We start from the raw sequence: 18,632 nt of genomic DNA on the forward strand, positions 1-18,632 counted from the left end.
AGGTTAGGGAGCCAGGGACAGGGAAAATAACCATGGCATGAGTTCGGGTCCCACCAGATCTGAATTGAAGAGGATTCAAAGGAAACTCAATTTACTATCTTATTTCTATAAAGCCACTCTCTGATTCCTAGATTAGGGTGTCATTCAGGAGCCCAAGGAATTAATTCACAATGCAAAGGAAAGGTTTGCTCTAAAGCTGTGGTGCAGTCCTGAGTCCTTGAAATCATTCAGGACCAGGGATAGCAGTCTTCTCACTCTTGAAGCCTCAAGTCAAGGCTCTGTTGCAGACTTAATTTTTTTTTCCAACTATACACACTAAATAGACCTTCATAGCACTGGTCCCAAATTTAAGTCCCAAGGGACCATGACCTGATTAGTAAACGCTAAAATTCTTACAGGCTAGACCTTTTTTGAGTAACATGCTAGTAGATCTGTCATCTATGGCAATACCATGGTCCACTGAGCCTCTGATGTTTAATATCTGCTTCTATCCCTGTCATAGGGGAGTAATTGTATCTTAGTTGAAATCAGAAATGTCATCTGATTTCACACCAATTTTCACACTAGCTGGGTCCCCATCCTACAGAATACAATGTTCATCAGAGACGCTGGGGTGGGCATTCTTTTCACCAGTGTGTTTAGTGTTCTTTCTCCGATAAAACCCAGAAAAGTCATGATAGCCTTTGGAAAATTAGAATATTTTCAATGAACTTCCGTGGGACATGGGTGATGAACGTGGGGTGGAATGAACATTGGCTTCCCAATGAAAGTCACTCCTTTGATTAAAATCACTGCAGTGATGGAAAGCAAGAGAGAGTTTGTCCATCCAGCAGGGCAGATGGTGCAGTTTCTTGGGGACAAGGAAAGCGAGCTTGTCCTTGATTTAATGCTTTGAATTATTCTCGGTTAATCCCAATCCCCCACCCAGTTCCCCATCCCTTCCCAGTGTTCTTTCTAACTTGAACATACCGATCTGTCTGAAGTTTAAATTCAATCTCGGGATCAAAGTTTATTTTGAAGCCCTACAGCTGCAAGAGATAAAAGATGCCTTTAGCACCATTCTCTCTGTGCTTTGAGAAAAAAAAAAAAAAGTGTAGGATTTTGAGCTCTTGAAGCAAGCCATCTCTGTTTGTAATAGCCAACCCACCCTTAGTCTTTGAATTTTTTATGTTTCTCCTTCAGTTCTGTGGAGGCACATAGTCCCAAATGCCATTTCTGCAGCAAGCTCTTCATTCTCGATGAGCACAGGTGGTCCTTCCATTGTCAAACTTCCACCCTTAATACTGTGTGGATTTAAAAAGCCTTTTTCTCCAACTAGTCCAAGAAACCAAGTATATGGTCTCCCTCGTGTCCATGGAGACCATTCCAAATCACGTCTGACACCAGTACCTATGAGAGCCCAGATGGTTTCGGTGCAACTCAGAGAAACAGGCTCTAGCTGACCTAACTTGATAAGGACCTATTAAAGGATATTGCATAGCATATAGAATAACCAAGAAGGTTAAAGAAGCATACTCTTGTGCCACATTGTCAAAGCAAAGTGAAAATCTTGCATAAGGCTTCTTTAGAGAGGCCGTCATTACTAGCTCCAGCAAACATGGGACTGCTCTGAACACCGCCCTTACTGCTGGGAGCACTATTGCTTTAGAGAATTGCTCTAGGCATCCTCTTTATTCTTGCATCAACTTCTTAAGACCCAAACTCTGGGTGGACACACCTGATTCCTATAACTTGGATGGTGCATCCACTGTGTAGTTGCAGGGGCAATGGGAAAATGAGACCTGCATCTAGGCTGTTCTATAGTTATAGGTAATTAGTTATAGTTATAGGGATTAGCTTCTAGAGAGAACTAGGGTTCGTTATGATTCTGGAGATAAAGCTCTATTTGGGTAAGTTCTCAAATATTTGAAGGGGGGCTTATAAACAGGGCAGCCCAAGGAAGAACAGCATAATTGTCTTGCCACATTGAAATATTTTAATATAAATAGATGATGTATCTTTCAGAGAAAAAGAAAATAGGAAAAGCACAACTTATTTCTAGGCAGCTACTAAGGAATTAGGTTCTATTTCTGATTTATGCCCTCATGAAGCCTTCACTTTGTAGCCTCATAAAATTGGCCAGTTCACAAGCTATTGAACAGACTTGCCGTTTACTTTATGCAGCATTATAGTATATTGTCAGTTTCAGTATAAACTCTATACCTGTGGCTTATCGAATGGTTTGAATAGACTTGCACTGATATGTTACCACTCAAAGTCATATCAGTGATTGACTGCAGAAGTTGAGAAAATTCTAAGCTGGTGCAAATGATTCATAGTCTCTTAGAAATGTTTGGAGGAAAAAAAATACTTTGTAAAAGTTAAAAATCAACTAATGCTAGTCAGGATTTGGAGTGGGTCAAAATTTGCCTATTCGTTATATTCCCTCAAGGGTCAGGTTGTCAGCTCAGCCCTTGGTAACTTTCTGCGCTTCAGGACATTGATTGACTAAATTTTCTCCCCACCAATCCTTTTTCCTACACACATTCCCATTTTTTTTCCTCAATTTTGTGTCTTATGTAGTTAATGCCTGCACTTCTGTAGTGTCAAGTTTTGCAATTAATTTATTTGCTAGGCACATCTTTGCCATCAAAAATCAGGACAGGATAGAAGAATCCATACTATCTTCGAGGAAACTGCGTGATTCTCAAAAATAAGAAACAGCTTTATAGGAGTTCTCGCTATGGCACAAGGGAATCTGTGACATCTCTGGAACCCTGAGACAGATGTCGGCTCAATATCTGGCTGGCACAGTGGGTTAAGGATCCTGCTGTTGCCACAGCTGCTGGATAGGTGGCAACTGCAGGAACACCTATACATAGGCCTAAAAAGGAAAAAAAAAATAAAAAGTAAAAAAATAAAAAATAAAAACAAATTAAAAAAGAATGAGTTTTGTTAGACGGTATCCTGGTTGGGTTGAGCAATAACTTTGAGACTCAGTGGTAGGTATAGTTTAATATTTATTTGTCACCTCTGGAGGCAGTACTTATTACAGGTAAAAACCTACTGCAGATTAAACCAATGAATTAATAAATAAATAAAAATCCAGCCATAGAAACAGACTATATTTGCCATGTGAGTGCATGTATAGAGAAGGCCATGGTACTGCTTTCAGTATAAGGAAATAATATTTGTTTTATTAACTTATTGATTATGGAAAATATGTGTTACTAGAATATATTATTAACATGTGTTATGTCAAAAAATCCTATGTTTACAAACAGAGGCAGGAGAGATGAGTTTGAAGGCACTAGAGCGGTAGTGCTGCAAAATGAGACGTAATTATCCTTTCTGCTTAAAAACAAACTCTGGGGAGTTCCCGGTGTGGCACAAAGAGATCAGTCTCTGCAGCAGCAGGACTCAGGTTCCATCCCACCCGCACGTGGGTTAAAGGATCCAGCGTTGCCACAGCTGTCGTGAAGGTCAAAACTGTGGCTCGGGTCGCAACTGTGGCTCAAATTCGATGCCTGGCCCAAGAACTCCACATGCTGCAGGGTGGCCAAAAAAGAAAAAAAAACACAAAATGGAACAAAAACAAAACAAATGTTGCCTAGATTCTTCATATGTATCTGACACGATTTTTTTCCGCCTGGTACATCTTTATTTAAAGATGCTTTGTACCCATGTTCCTGACATATTTTGCTATATATTGTACACTATTTTGTGACAGTAGTAAGACTACTGCTATGCTTTCGTAGTACTTAAAGTTATTATCCACATGGCATTGATATTGCTACTGAAAAGCTACTTTGATTGTGCCCACGTTAATTGCAGAAAAAAAGAAACACGAGAATGTGAACCAGTAGGCTCTTTACTTTCATCTTAACAAATCATTAAATAATAGAATTTTATTTCAGTGTCTGAAACATAAGATATATACATAGTGTAGGGGCAATTTAATAGTATTTTTTGGCTGTGTTTTTTACTAATTCACAATATTTATTTAAATTTTAGTAAAATAGGAGTTCCCGTTGTGGCTTAGTGTTAAGGAACCAGACTAGTATCCTTAACTAGGATGTGGGTTCGATCCCTGGCCTTGCTCAGTGGGTTAAGGATCCGGTGTTGCCCTGATCTGTGGTGCAGTTTGCATATTCTGCTCAGATCCTACGTTGCTGTGGCTGTGGTGCAGGCCTGAAGCTGTAACTCAGATTCGACCCCTGGAAATTTTCATATGCTGCAGATGCAGCCCTAAAAGTAAAAAGACAAAAAAAACACTATAGTAAAATAGTACATTCACCTAAAGTAGTAAAAACCATAAAAGCACACATTTCTGCCCGGAGTCCTCCCTCTCAGATGATGGAGGCTGCGTCTGTTTGGGATATTTTGATGGATTCGTAACTCAAGAAATTGTTTCTAAATAATACACAACTATCTGATTACTTTTCCACACTTTCAAGGAAGTAAATTATGTGCCCACAAAGCTCTGGAAAATTGAGAATGCTTTAGAACATCTTTGAAGATACATTCCCAAGCGGTTCTGAACAGAGATTCCGAATAAGTGAAAAAGCGTAATCCACACACTGCCCAGTGCTTTTCACGCTCATCCATAAAAGCAGACACGCGAGTCAGGATCGACATGTTGTCACTGGTTCTTTTACAGCCTGAAGAGTCCAGTTCTCTGCTCTCACCTATTTTATTCCACTGTGAAGCCTGAGAATGAGGAGCATAAATATATAAACACATAAGATCAATATGTAAAGGCAGTCGCATTAATAAAAGTTTTTTTTTTGCTGACAGAGTTATTAAACTAAAAATCATCTGCATTCTACATATATAACTTCCAATAAAATTTACATGAAGGATTATTAGGGGGAATGAGTTAATATTTAAAGCCCCTAAAATTGAGTTCCTGCCAAAGTAAGAACTCATGTTAACAGAGAGAGAGAGAGAACCAGTTTCAAAATTAGCTAATTAGATATCAAATGTTAACTAGAGTTTCTGTTAGAGAAGGGGGGAGGATAAGAAAAAAAAAAAAAACCTCGTTCAGCTATTTTAGAAAATACTTCGTTTTTAATGGAGGAATAGCAGTCATCTAGAGAGTTATGCGGCGCCTAGCTTGTCTTCTCTAATTTATTGGAAAGATGTCACCTACCCTATCTCTTTGCTCCCCCAGAATTCATTAACATCATCCATTTCCCTCTGTATTGTTCTTTGCTTCATTGTGAATTAGTTTTGTGAAGCAGACGAACTGGCTGTAAATTCCTGCCAGCACACTGGATGTTAAATACCATTCGTATTACTGTTGCTATTGTTTTGTTTCTCCATAGGCCTCACAACTGTGCTGGGCCACAGTCCTCAGCTGATGCTTACGTAACCAACAGGGATTTCCAGGTTACTCTCTCTCTCTTAAACTCGGAATTCCCAACGTGGCTCAGTGGAAACGAATCTGAATGGTATCCATAGGGACACAGGTTCAATCCCTGGCCTCTCTCAGTGGATTAAGGATCTGGCGTTGCCCTGAGCTGTGGTGTAGGTCGCAGATGTGCCTCAGATCTGGGGTTGCGGTGGCTGTGGCGTAGGCCAGTGGCTGGAGCCCTGATTCAGCACCTCGCCTGGGAACCTCCTCCGTGTGCTATGGTTGCGGCCCTAAAAAGACAAAAACAAAAAGCAGATAATAAACTTAGGTCTTCTGGGTCTTCCGGGTTACTTTTCTGTAGCATTCATTTGTTTTCTTTCAGGAGTTTATCCCCCTACAAAAGTATAGCTATTCCCTGTTCACTTGCCGTTTGAAAAATAATATCCCGTCTACATGGATTTGGAAGTTTTTGTAGGGTCACATGTTATCTGGAATCTCCTCGTTATAATATTTTCTCTTTGTAGTTATGTAAATCTCTAGACTTTATAATAATTCTAATGAACCATTCAAGTTTCATTTTCATATTCTATAAATATGAATTTTACCAGTTGCCAAAAAATGAAAGAAAAGATATCCACAGGAATATTTTGGAAGATTCTATTGACAACTAAGTAGAATGGATTTTAGAAAAGATGTTATTTTAGCGCTCCAAAATATCTAATATCACTTGTCATTTTTAAAAATAAAATGAAGATTTATTTATATTCGCACTCATAGGCTGAAACATCTGTATGTTTTGTGCACAACAGGTGTCCCCTAAATGTTTGGGGTGACTGTCAGCGGTGACTCTTAATGACTTCATAATGAAGTAATTATTCAAGTGTCATGTTAAAACTGTTTCCTAAAAATTTCATAGTGACAATTTTCGGCTGACAGACACTATCACATATACTTTGGTAAAATTAAATAAATTAACATATTCTCTACCTGAATCAAATTCACTGATTTAGAAACATTCGTAATACCATAAAAATGAAAATAATTTAAATATGCATACTTACAAAACAATAAAGACTTATCAAAAGTGTTCAAGTAAAAGATGACAATGAGATGAATGATTAGTTTTCAGAGGAGTGGCATCTGCTGTGTGAATAATGCAAGGAATGCTTTCCAATTTCCATGCACTGACTCCTTCATTCGAAGGAGAGAATTTCTCAAAAGAGACATATGGGACCAAACAAAATGTAGGGTCCTGTGAAATTCGGATTTTAAAATGCATCTATTTATACCCTGCTTACTTTTAAAATGATTTGAAGCATATCAAATGATATAGCCTTGAAAATATTCCCCCATTAATTTTTGGCAATGAAAGCTCCTGTTTTCTCCTTTGGTTTTACTTTGCCTTATTCTTCTCATAAATGTTTATACCTTCAATGTCCAAAAGATGTCAGAACCCTGTTCTTATTTACTCCAGAAAAAAGCATCAACCTCAGTGTTCATGAATATAATTTTCCGTTAATTGTTTAAAAGTTGTATTTTCCATCATCGATGAAATAGTTGAATATGATTATTGAAATAGCCTTCATTTGAAAAACACATATAAATTAAAAGCTTTCAATATATATAGCATTAATGCAGTTTATCTTTTCCCATGTGAATGGCGTATTTTAAGAAAAGTTAGTGTTAACTTAGAGGTTTTGAAACATTGCAATAACGACAGTCTCTATAAGGAATTGGTATTGACATACCTCGTCCAAGTTCAGTTAAATAGTAACACCTATAACTGGCCATTTGAAAACCACTATTTTTGAATCGGATATTTCAAACTAAATGTCCATTTAAAACAACTGTTCGTAATATCATAGAATTTTAAATTTAAATGAGATTCTTATTATCCAAAACTTTCTGTCTCATTCACAAAGGAGGAAATTATGGCACAGAGGGACTGAGGTTTAATGCGTGTGATACAACTTTTTCATGGGTAGAATAATGGCTAAAATGTGGTTTGTCTCACTTGTCAAATAATACATCTCCAGCCACTGAAAACACTTTCCAGATCGTATGTTTTGCCGGAGTATATGTGTAAAGGAAACCCTGCCATCTCCTCCATGGAAATGGGTACGACATGATATGCTAAACATAGTAAATCTTTTATGGAAATACTAAAATAAATTTAAAAGTTTATGGGGTTTTTGTTTTGTTTTTTGTTTTGGGGGGGGTCTTTCTTTTTTTCTTTTTTCTTTTCTTTTTTTTTATTTCTTTTTAAGCTGCTCCTGTGGCACATGGAAGTTCCTAGGCTAGGGGTTGCATTGGAGCTGCAGCTGCTGGCCTAAGTCACAGCCACAGCAACACCAGATCCAAGCCGCATCCTTGACCTACACCACAGATTGTGGCAACGTTGGATCCTTAACCCACTGAGCGAGGCCAGGGATCGAACCAGCATCTTCATGGATACTCGTCAAGGTTCTTAACTCACTGAGCCACAATAGGTGCTCCTGAAAGTTTATGTTTTGAGTACATGGTCATTATAATTGAGAAGAAAAGGAGAGATGGGGAGAAGGCTCTACTCTCTTATTTTTATTTTTTATTTTTTTGTGTGTGGTAAAATGAAATAGCATAGAATTTGTCGTTTTAAATGTGCAATTCAATGACATTAATTATACTTGTGGTGTTGTGCAGCCATAACCACTATCTTTATTCCAAAAAGTTTTTATTGCCCCAAACAGAAATTCTGTAGCAGTTATTCAAAAATTTCCCATTTCCTTCTTTCCCATCCCCAGGAAAATTCTAATCTATTTTCTGCCTTGATGAACTATTTTCTCTCTCGATGGTCATCTAGATATTTCCTATAAGTGCAAACATACAATATTTGTCCTTTTTTCATCTGGCTTATTTCACATAGCATATTTTCAAGGTTCATCCATGTTGTAGCATGCAAGTGATCATTCATTTTTACGGCTCACATTATATTCTGTTTAATGTATATATTGCACTTGGTAAATCCATTCATTTGTTGATGGACAGTTGGGTTGTTTCTATATTTTGGCTCTTGTAACAGCTGTCTTTGGTGTTAGGATAATTAATGGAACCTTTAGAAGATTATTTAATTATAGCATTAATTTTTGTTCCTACTGTTGTTTACTCTGACATTGGAAAAGAAGATTATTTTAGGCATGATTAATATTGACACACAAGAAAATCCAATATTGGAGCTTTCAATTACTTTTTTTTTTCTCTCTTTAGTATAGAGTTAGGTTTTAAATTATTACGTCTAAATAAATTGGAATATGGTGAGTTACTAAGGGGACAACCAGAGTACATAGTTCAATATTATACTTTCCACTGTAAAAGCTTTCTATTTTTCTTTAAACAGCAGTCATTTACTAATGATAATATATATTTTCTATACTGATTTAATGAGAATTTCAGAAAATATTTATTTAATGAACAATACCTGGAATAGATTATTAATACCATTGCCGAAAAAATAAGCTAGATTAATGACCACTACCTCTGGGAGAAACTTAAATGCCATCAAATTCAAATACCATCAAAATGAGAACAGAGAAAAATTAAGTTCAATATAAACTCTCTGCCCAAAATATTTGCTTTAGCACAATTATTTTAATTATCTTTTCCTGTGAATGTTCTATTTTAAAGGGAACAAAAGGAAAACTATCCTAAAGTATTACAGAAATTCCCATCTTACTATTAATTTGCTACACACAAAATAATAGATCATATTTATTTTTAACATTAACATGTTAAATGTGTTTTGGAGAAAAGGGAAAATAAGTGTTTTATTCCTAAAGTGCTGAATTTTGACATTTTTTTCAGATGAATTCAAGTTCTTTATGAAAAGGCTACCCATGAATTATTTCCTCAACACATCTACCATAATGCATTTGTGGACAATGGATTCTAATTTTCAGCGCCGCTATGAACAACTGGAGAACAGCATGAAGCAACTTTTCCTAAAGGCACAGAAAATTGTACACAAGCTCTTTAGCCTTAGCAAGAGGTGTCATAAACAACCCCTCATCAGCCTGCCAAGACAAAGGTAAGACATAATTTTGACAGCTCTAGTTTCTGAATGTAGGGGGGGGTAATACACATGGCACGGTATTATTTATACTATTGGAGATAACTTGAAAACAATATATTCTTTCAAGGTTTAAAATAATTAATTGCTATTTTCCAGTGTAATAGTACCATGGCAACACATCTACTAATCATTCCTTTTTTACTATCAGAAGCAAGAAATCATTCTATCTTGTTATGTCTGGTAATCAACTCATAATTATATCGCAGTGAACATAAAAACACAAAGCCGTACAGTTATATAGTAAGCATAGGAAGTAAGCAAGATCCATAAAAGTAAAGTTTTTGAATACGTAATTTTCAAATGACAGAATATAAATTTTATTTTATTTGCTCTGTGTTCAGAAAAACAAATGTGATTCTATAGGACACTGTGAAAATTGCTGGGGAAGTGTCTAACAATTTCTATGAATGATGACAGAATATTTAGATATTTTTATCTGAACTGATCTTGTGGAGGCCCAGGTTTTAGATTTGCAACTTTAAGACATATTGATCAGTGAGTGCTATAAAAAGTTGTGTTCATTTAATTAATGTCATGTTGAAACAACTCAAAATGAAAAGCTAAGGAAAAATTTAGCTCAATATCACAAAAAATACGCACTTGTGCAAGTATCTCTACTATAAAATACTGTAATTATAGACTTCTTTCACCAAGGAAAGCCCTGAAAGTCTATACATTTTAAAAATTTGGAGTTCCCCTCATGGTTCAGCAGAAAGGAATCTGACTTGTATCCATGAGGACGCAGGTTGGATCCCTGGCCTCACTCAGTGGGTTAAGGATCCAGCGTTGCCGTAACTGTGGTGTAGGTCACAGACCTGGCTCAGATCTGAGGTTGCTGTGGCTGTGGTGTAAGCCAGCAACTACGGCTCCAATTAGACCCCTACCCTAGGAAACTACACATGCCACAGGTATGGCCCTAAAAAGACAAAAAGAAATAGATAATTAAATAAAATTGATTTCAAAATAAATCATTGACATTTACAATTCCTTGGATTGTAGCATATTCAAAATGTATGCAACCATCATCACCACACTCTAAGCTGAGAACATCTTCATTCCCCCCAAAATCTCAGTCCTTCTCCATAGCCCCACATTCGTCCCTAGGCTATTTGTCCCTATAGATTTGTCTCATCTACTATTTGTCCTCATAGATTTGCCTACACAGGACATTTCATATGAATGGACTCTTACAACATGTGGTCTTTTGTGACTGGCTTCTTTCACTGATCATCATGCTTTCAGGTTCACCGACGTGGTAACACACATATCGGTAGCCTGGGTGAATCAGATTTTGCTTATCACAGAATCCGTTGATGGACGTGTGTACTGTTTCCAGTTTTTGGCTAGTGTGAACAATGCTATGAATGTTCACCTGTGGTTTTTCAATGTAAAGATATGTGTTCGGTTTTTCTGGAGATGTGTCTAAGCGTGGAAATGTCTAGTTAGAAGATAATCTGATATTCAGCATCTTGAGGACCCGTCACGCCGTTTTCCACAGTGGCAGCACCATTTAATATTTCCACCAACCATGAGAGAGCTCCAGTTTCTCCCCATCTTCACCAACACTTGTTATGATGGCACCTTTGGATTATAGTCATCCTGGGGGAGGGACGTGGTATCTTCTGGTGGTTTTAATTTAACACTTTCCCCAAAACTAATGATGCTAAACCTCTTTTCCTGTGCGTGGTGTTCATTGTGCATCTTCTTTGGAGAGAAATCTGTTCGAATTTTCTTCACTCATGTTTAAATTGGTTTTTATTTGCATTATTGAGTTGTAAGTTAGAAATTTGGACGCCAGAACTTAATTAGTTTTGCAATATATAAATAACTCCTTCCAGACACGGGAGTATCTTTTCACTTTCTTACCCATCGCTTCTCCCCATATGTCTGTCTGTCTGGTCCTCTAGTTCTAAGTTTGTCAGTTTTGTTTCTTTTCAAAACACTGACTTTTAGCTTTCTTTATATACCTTTTTATTTTTGTCAGTTTAATTTGATTTTTCCACTAAATCATGATTATTTCCTGACTTCTATTTGCTTTGTTTTCACTGCAATTTTTTTTCCCTACTTTCACAGAGAGAAAATGTGGGTTATTGATTTGATCGCTTTCATCTTTTTTTCAATATAGACATTGCCTGATATAAAAATTTTTTTAAGCACTGCTATTAAGTTTTGTTGTTTTATGCTTCTGGTAAGTTTTCTTATTCCTTCCACACATTAGATATTTTTAATATATATGTGTATGAATACTTCCAGAAAAAAATTCCCTAACAGAGACATATATTACTTAATTATAATGAACTTCATGCTCCAAGCATGTAGGTTAACTACAGTTTGTAAACAACTGAAAGAGATGTTTCTATCCGCAAACAACATAGGAAATGCCAGCGAATGAGATGGAAGCAAGTCAGAGAGTTTGCTTGTAAAGACGTTGACTTGAAGGGTTCTCTTAAACAAGCGAAGCTAGAGCTGGATGTCTTTGTCTGAAGCTCAGAGGAGATTTGGGAGGGCGAGGTGGCAGCCGTGAGTGCCCACGAAACCCTGGGATCTGAGGATAATGTCATGGAAACTACGTAGAGAAAGTCTCAGGATACATTTAAGGGATGAGTGGAGAAACAGAAACTGAAAATGAAACAAATAGTGGAGTAACATATATCAGCACAGACACATTAATCTCTAGTACAAATAAATACAAATTAAACACTCAAATATGCCATTAGAGTGCAAGTTTTGGGATTTTGTTTTGTTTTTTTCAATGGCTGTACCCATAGCACATGGAAGTTCCTGGGCCAGGCACTGAATCCAAGCCACAGCTGTGACCTGCGCTGCAGCAGCTACAGCAATGCCAGATACTTTAACCCACTGCCCTGGGCTCAAAATCGAACCCATGCGTCTATAGTGACTCAAGACACTGCAGTCGTGTAGTCAGATTCTTAACCCCCTGTGCCATGGTGGCAACTCCAGAGTGCAAGATTTTTAAGAATATAAAATAATTCAAGTTGGATATGTACAGAATAAATGCATAGATAGCATAAAATAAAGATGGATCATTTGGAACAAAATTCAATAAACAATAGAAAAAAATATTTTTCTCCCAAACTTCTAAACTAAATAAATCAAAGATTACCAAAGGCACTTCTTGACTTTCTTTTTTTCAATTTAACTTAATTCCTATGTTGGCTCTTACTCATCATACACAATAAAAAAATACTTCTGGCTTGATGAAAGATTTTTATTGAATTTTTTTTCCCATCACTGTATTTCTTCTACCAGGAATTGTGAGATTTTATTTCTGTTTTGTTTTTATTTTTCCTATTTTAATAGCATAATATAAAATTACATTAGGGAAAAAAATATATATATATGTACTGGAGTTTGTTAGTAGAATAGCGTGGGAAAGAGGTAGGATGTTTGTGGAATGTGTTTTCAGAAAGTTTTGAAAGAGGAAGTGGAGAGGCAATACCAGTGACTCACCTATATCAGAAATTCTATTTTTTTGTTCTGCACTAATAGAATTTTTTCTCTTGAATTCATCCCATCCTAAGAACTGGGTTTCAATATCTAATATTCTAAAATCTAGAGAAATAAGAAAAAGCGAACAAAATGAGACCTGCAAAATGCATTTCCACAGCCATTATTTCTTGACACTTCCTGTATAAGGGCGAGTTAGTTGAGGCTTTTCTTTGTAACGTAGAGTGTAATTCTTTCCTTTTGAGCAAGTATGGCCCTCTGTCCTTGTGGCAATTCTGCACTGCTCTCACTACCCCTCTCGTGAATTCCCATGACCTCAAAACACTTTTTCTTATTGAAGTAAATTCCAAAGCCTGTGATAATCTGATTTCTTAAAGGCAGTCCACTTTTGTGCTCGTCTCCTGTCTTCCAGATAAATAAAAATAGATATTTGTTTCCTTTAAGGGCAGTAATTAGAGCAATTTTTGATAAGTATTCATGTATCAAAGTCGAAATCACCTCAACTACACTATTTTGTGCTGTAATATTGTCTTCACAGAATGGCCAAGTATCCATAGAAATATTATGTTTAAAGGTCGGTTGGTAAAGGCTTACCAACCAACTCTATAGGGGGAAAAATACCTGATTTATAGCATTTGCTAATTCTTGTGGTAGCAGTACTTCCACTGCAGTCAATTTCAAGCTACCAGGATGCTGTCACGGCACGTAGAGTTGCATAGTCTTGCACAACTGGTCCTTCTGAGGCTGTGCATGCCAGCTGCAGCAGGCCACTAAACATTGATTAAAATACGTTTACAAAGTTATCTCTTCTTCATTAATGCTGGACAGTGAGAGGATGACATCGCTTCTCTAATGTCACAGAGAAGAATGAGATTAGGTCTATGTCAGTCTTTATCTGAGAGCTATGCCATGCACTTCCTATAAATGCTCTATAACAGGAGTTAGAAAATGGCATATGTGCCACATCCCACCCTCACCAGTTTTTGTATCAGCTTGTAAAGCAAGGCTCTTATTAACTTTTTAAATAGTTGAAAATGATCAAGAGGAGAAAATTTTTGATTGACAAAGATTGTATGGGATGCATATTCAAATGTGCATAAATAAAAATCCATACCCATTTTTCTACGTATTGCCTGTGGTCACTTTCACACTCTGGTGGCAGCTGCTTGTCACAGAGAAGCTCTGTAAGGTCCTGAGACCCTACAATATTTGCTGTCTGGCTCTTACAGAAAAGTTTTGCCAACCATGTTCTACTATAATATATACTCTGTCTTTAAAAATGTTATCAATTGTTTTAAAAATATTCACTTTGTATATCATTGAACTATTTCATTAGTATATGTTATATTAAAAAAGAATATTATTACTTTACACTCCATCATATGGACACCTTGTAAAAACCAGACTGAATCCTGAATCCTGAGTATTCAGGAAGTTAAACTGAATATTTTACGAGTAATAACTCAAATATGTAATTATATATTCATTAATAAATATGTATGTGTATATACATTATATATATTATGTAGATAATACACATACATTATGTGTTATATAAGTATATACATTTTATACAGATCTATACATTATATATAAACATTAATATATTGTATCTATACATATATGCATATGTATATATTTTAAATAATATAGCACCCATAGGAATAACATAAAACTCTATAATATCAAAGTGATTTTAATTGAAGTGTCATTGCAAGTTGATCTACCAATACAGATTTGGATTATTTTGTGGAGTCAGCCAGCTTTCCCGTCTTTCTCATCCATCTACCCAGATCCCCTTCAATTCTGGTCCAGTTCAAAAAGATATTATGACTATGGACTAAGAAGAAGAACAAACACAATGAAAATTTGAGGAAAATGAAGTTGAAAGACTGAGCAGTTACCTGTGGATGGAGGAGAATAAAATAAATCTGGGAATGCTGAAATAAACTATGTAACCCCTAACATGTTTGGGAAGGATTGTCCTGCACACTGGAACTCTGAAAAGATGAGATCCAGACAGGATTTTAAGAAATCCAAATGTTAAGTTATCTGCTGGAGTTCCTAGAGACAGATCTCAAATTCACGGACAGCAAGTGCTCAATAAATATTTCATGAGTGCTCTGTGATATTTTTCTTGATACTTTAGTTGAACCTCTGAACCCACACAACAATGAATTATTACTCTATATAAAATGTTTCCCTGTCTGCATAAATTGGATCACCTGTTACAAGGTGGATATATTATGTTCTGCTTTGCTTGGTTTCTCCATTAAGCAGGTGAATGTCCTCCCCTGTTCTTTCAAATGGACCTGAGACTGTGTCTTTGTCTGTTCTGGCTGCTATAAACAAAAAAATGCCACAGACTGGGCATCTCACAAAAGACTCTCAAAGCCTGGAGACTGAGGTCCAAGATCTACATACCATCGTGATGGGGTTCTGGTGAAGGACACTAATCTCATTCACAAAGCCTCCGTCCTCTGACCAAAACACCTCCCAAAGTCCCCCGCCTTTTACTGGCCTTATTTTCAGGGGCTAGGATTCCAACACGTAAATTTTGAGGGGCCGCAGCATTCATATCCTAGCAGGCAGGGTTGGTCTCTATCTTGAGAAGAGAGTGAGAAGACCAGGGAGTTGTGTCTTTTGTTCAGGAATCCTGTCCGTGGTGGTTGAGAATGAAGATCTCATGTAGACCCAATATGAGACACAGAAGTCAGGTCTCGTTCAAACTCCCGTTTTCCTTCGACTCCTAGATCCAGTGTACTTGTCTTCTGAGTTTTTGTTATTCACATTTTCCTTCTCCACCTCAAATGTGACCCTTTTTGTCCCATATGCACCAAGCAGTTACCACTCTATAAGCCATGCAAGACAAGTAGATATTTTAACATGTTCATGGGGAAAAAGCTTTGTGAATGACCTTTCCAGCATCTGAAATACAGGAATGATGTAGAACAATTCCTTTAAATTACATTTCCCCCTTAGTTCTTTCTCAGCTCTTTTCAGCATGCTTTCATTCTTCTCCTCCTCCTTTGCCGAATATCCAGACATTTTCCTTCTTTACTGATCCTCATTCTCCTCAGTATATATCCCCTCTTTACTAAAATCTTTCTACCCTTTTTTTTTTAAATTCAGGTGATTTTAGTGCTCTTGGAATCCCAACTTACAATTTCTCATTAATCCTCTCCTGCAAAAGAGTGCCTTCTCGCCTTAGCTAAATTTTCTTTTTTAATGCATTCGAAGGTTACAAATAACAGGTTATGTTTTCTCTTTTCAGAATCGTTTTCCTACTTTCGTGTAACATATGAGGTGCTACATCTGATTATTCTTCCAATAATTTCATCTTATAGCATGAATTCGAGTTGGTCTCCTTCTCTTGTAAAAAACATAATAGAAATAAATAGACATAAATGTAGAAGATAGAACATTTAATAAAATTCTGGATCCATTGTGAGTGTATACTGGAACTATTAAAAATGAAGTAGGAACTTGTGATTTGCCTGTGGTAATGAATTTCCTCAACATGGCATAAAACTTCAGACAGAGCAGGACCGTCAAAGTCCAATGCAGTAAATATGACGGCTTTTTTGTTTGTTTTGATAGTTAATTTTATCAAAGTCTGTGTATTAGAAGAGTGTATAGATCATAACCCAAGGCACCGTTATTATACAATGTTGAGAGGTGCAATTTGGAAGAATGTTGCCCTGGGAATGGGAGGAATGAAAAAGGCACCATTATTATACAATGTTGAGAAGGGCAATTTGGAAGAATATTGCCCTGGGAATGGGAGGAATGAAAAAGCATCAGTTGTTGCCAAGTCTTAATGGTTCATTATATACACTAATAAAGAAATATAAATACATAACATTAAAAGCAACACTATAAGGTCAATATAGCTATTAAATATTTGGAAAATCACCAAATAATATTATTTGGCACATAATAATATTATTATTTGCTTATTTGGCACATAAGCAAAATGGAAATCTGTGAAGATAAATTATAATTTTGTAATGTATAAACAAAAGAAATAAGAAATGGTAAGTATTTTAAATCATCATCAGGATTTTTTTTTTTCTCTTTTTATGGCCACACCCACAGCATATGGTGGTTCCCAGGCTAGGGGTACAATAGGATCTGTGGTCAAAGCAATGCCAGATCCAAGCCAGGTCTGTGACCTACACCACAGTTTACAGCAATGCCAGATCCTTGACCCACTTAGCAGGGCCAGGGATCCAACCTGTGTCCTCAGGGATGCTAGTCAGATTCATCTTCACTGAGCCACGATGGGGACTCCATCTCAGGATAGTTTTAAAGTAGTTTCTGACTACACAAAAAACTGATCAGGGTTAATATTTTTATCTTGTTTTAGTAAAATATATAATCTTGTCAAACAAAAAGTTTATTAATTTTTTAATAATGAAGAGATAAACTTTGGTTTTATTATATGTAATATTAGAGTATTTATTCTTAGAAAGTGTATATTAAACATGATTTCAAAATGCATTTATATATAGGAGCATTTTTGAGGCTGCTTCTAACTTGGAGAATAATAATTATAGGGCTGTAGACCCTATTCCCTTAATAAAAAAAAGGAAAGATTGACATGGGAGTGTATTTATACACCCACTTTAATGACCTTTAATTTCGTAAGGGTCACTCTACACAGTGTGTTTTCTGTGTTATTTTAGTGGCAAATCCTTTAGCTGAAATTTTCCATGATGATTTTGATCAAAAATATCAAACTGTCTCAGGACCCTTTCAAATGCATAAAAATCATTGAGAAATCCAAAAAACTCTTCCCTGTGGAAGATTTGAATCTATGCATGTACGTGTGTGTGTGTGTGTGTGTTTACCTCAGTAAAAATTAAAACTGACAATTTTTAATATATGTATTCATTACTACATTTTAAAGAACAATAAGCAAGTTCATTATATCCGGGCATATATGACATTTAAACTTTAATGATTTTTGCACATTTCCTTAATTACTATTTGGCTTAAGAGAAGGTACTGAATTCCCACAGCTGTTCATGCATGGAATCTGTTGCAAACTGTAGTTTTGGAGAGCCACACAGATGTATTGAAGAAATGAGGGTGGTTGTAGCATTTTCAAATAATTGTGGATATTATTCTTAGATCCTACACCAAAATTCAACAAGTAGTAGATTCTTAAAAGTCAGTTGTGATATAGAATCTGAAAGCATGCAGTGAACATACTGAAATCTATCATGTTAAATTATTTGATCTATTCTGTACCTTTGACGGATCTTCTACCCATGCACACAAAATCGTGTTAGTTATTTGAAAAATACTGGTTCACTCAGTCGTGAGCATCTCCTAACTGTTGGTGCATTTCCTTATATAATCACGAAAAATCTCCTTCCTTATTATCATCATTGGAATCGTAAGAAAAGTCAGTACATATTGGGAAGCTGTCAGTCTCTTGGTGGCAGATACACATCTTCCAAATTCCTAATTTTTACTTGAAAGCTAAAGTTTTCACACTGTCATTAAATACATCAGTTTACCATAAAGAGAGAGATTTATTTTTTTCGGTTTTGGTAACAGATATGCCAAATATTCAAGTCTGAGTAAGGCGGTCTGTCAGTCGCTCTCTCAAGTGAAAATGGTTGCCATGAAAAGCTTGCAACCAATACAACCGCACAAAGGCGGTCCAGAGAGCAGCACAAGTGCGTTATTCCTGTGCCCATCTGTTTCGACATA

General features: G+C 36.3%; 1 protein-coding gene across 3 annotated transcripts in view; it reads left to right on the plus strand.

The window, feature by feature from the left end:
- Nucleotides 1–18,632, plus strand: part of BRINP3 (BMP/retinoic acid inducible neural specific 3) — a 404,393-nt gene that overhangs the window by 328,309 nt on the left and 57,452 nt on the right. For all 3 annotated transcript variants that reach the window (XM_013980016.2, XM_013980017.2, XM_005667914.3), the window contains exon 7: nucleotides 9,173–9,395. In XM_013980016.2, coding sequence (XP_013835470.1) covers nucleotides 9,173–9,395 — 223 coding nt within the window. The remainder of the gene's footprint in view (nucleotides 1–9,172; nucleotides 9,396–18,632) is intronic.

The sequence above is a fragment of the Sus scrofa genome, chromosome 10, assembly GCF_000003025.6.
Source record: "Sus scrofa isolate TJ Tabasco breed Duroc chromosome 10, Sscrofa11.1, whole genome shotgun sequence".
Classification (NCBI taxonomy): Eukaryota; Metazoa; Chordata; class Mammalia; order Artiodactyla; family Suidae; genus Sus; species Sus scrofa.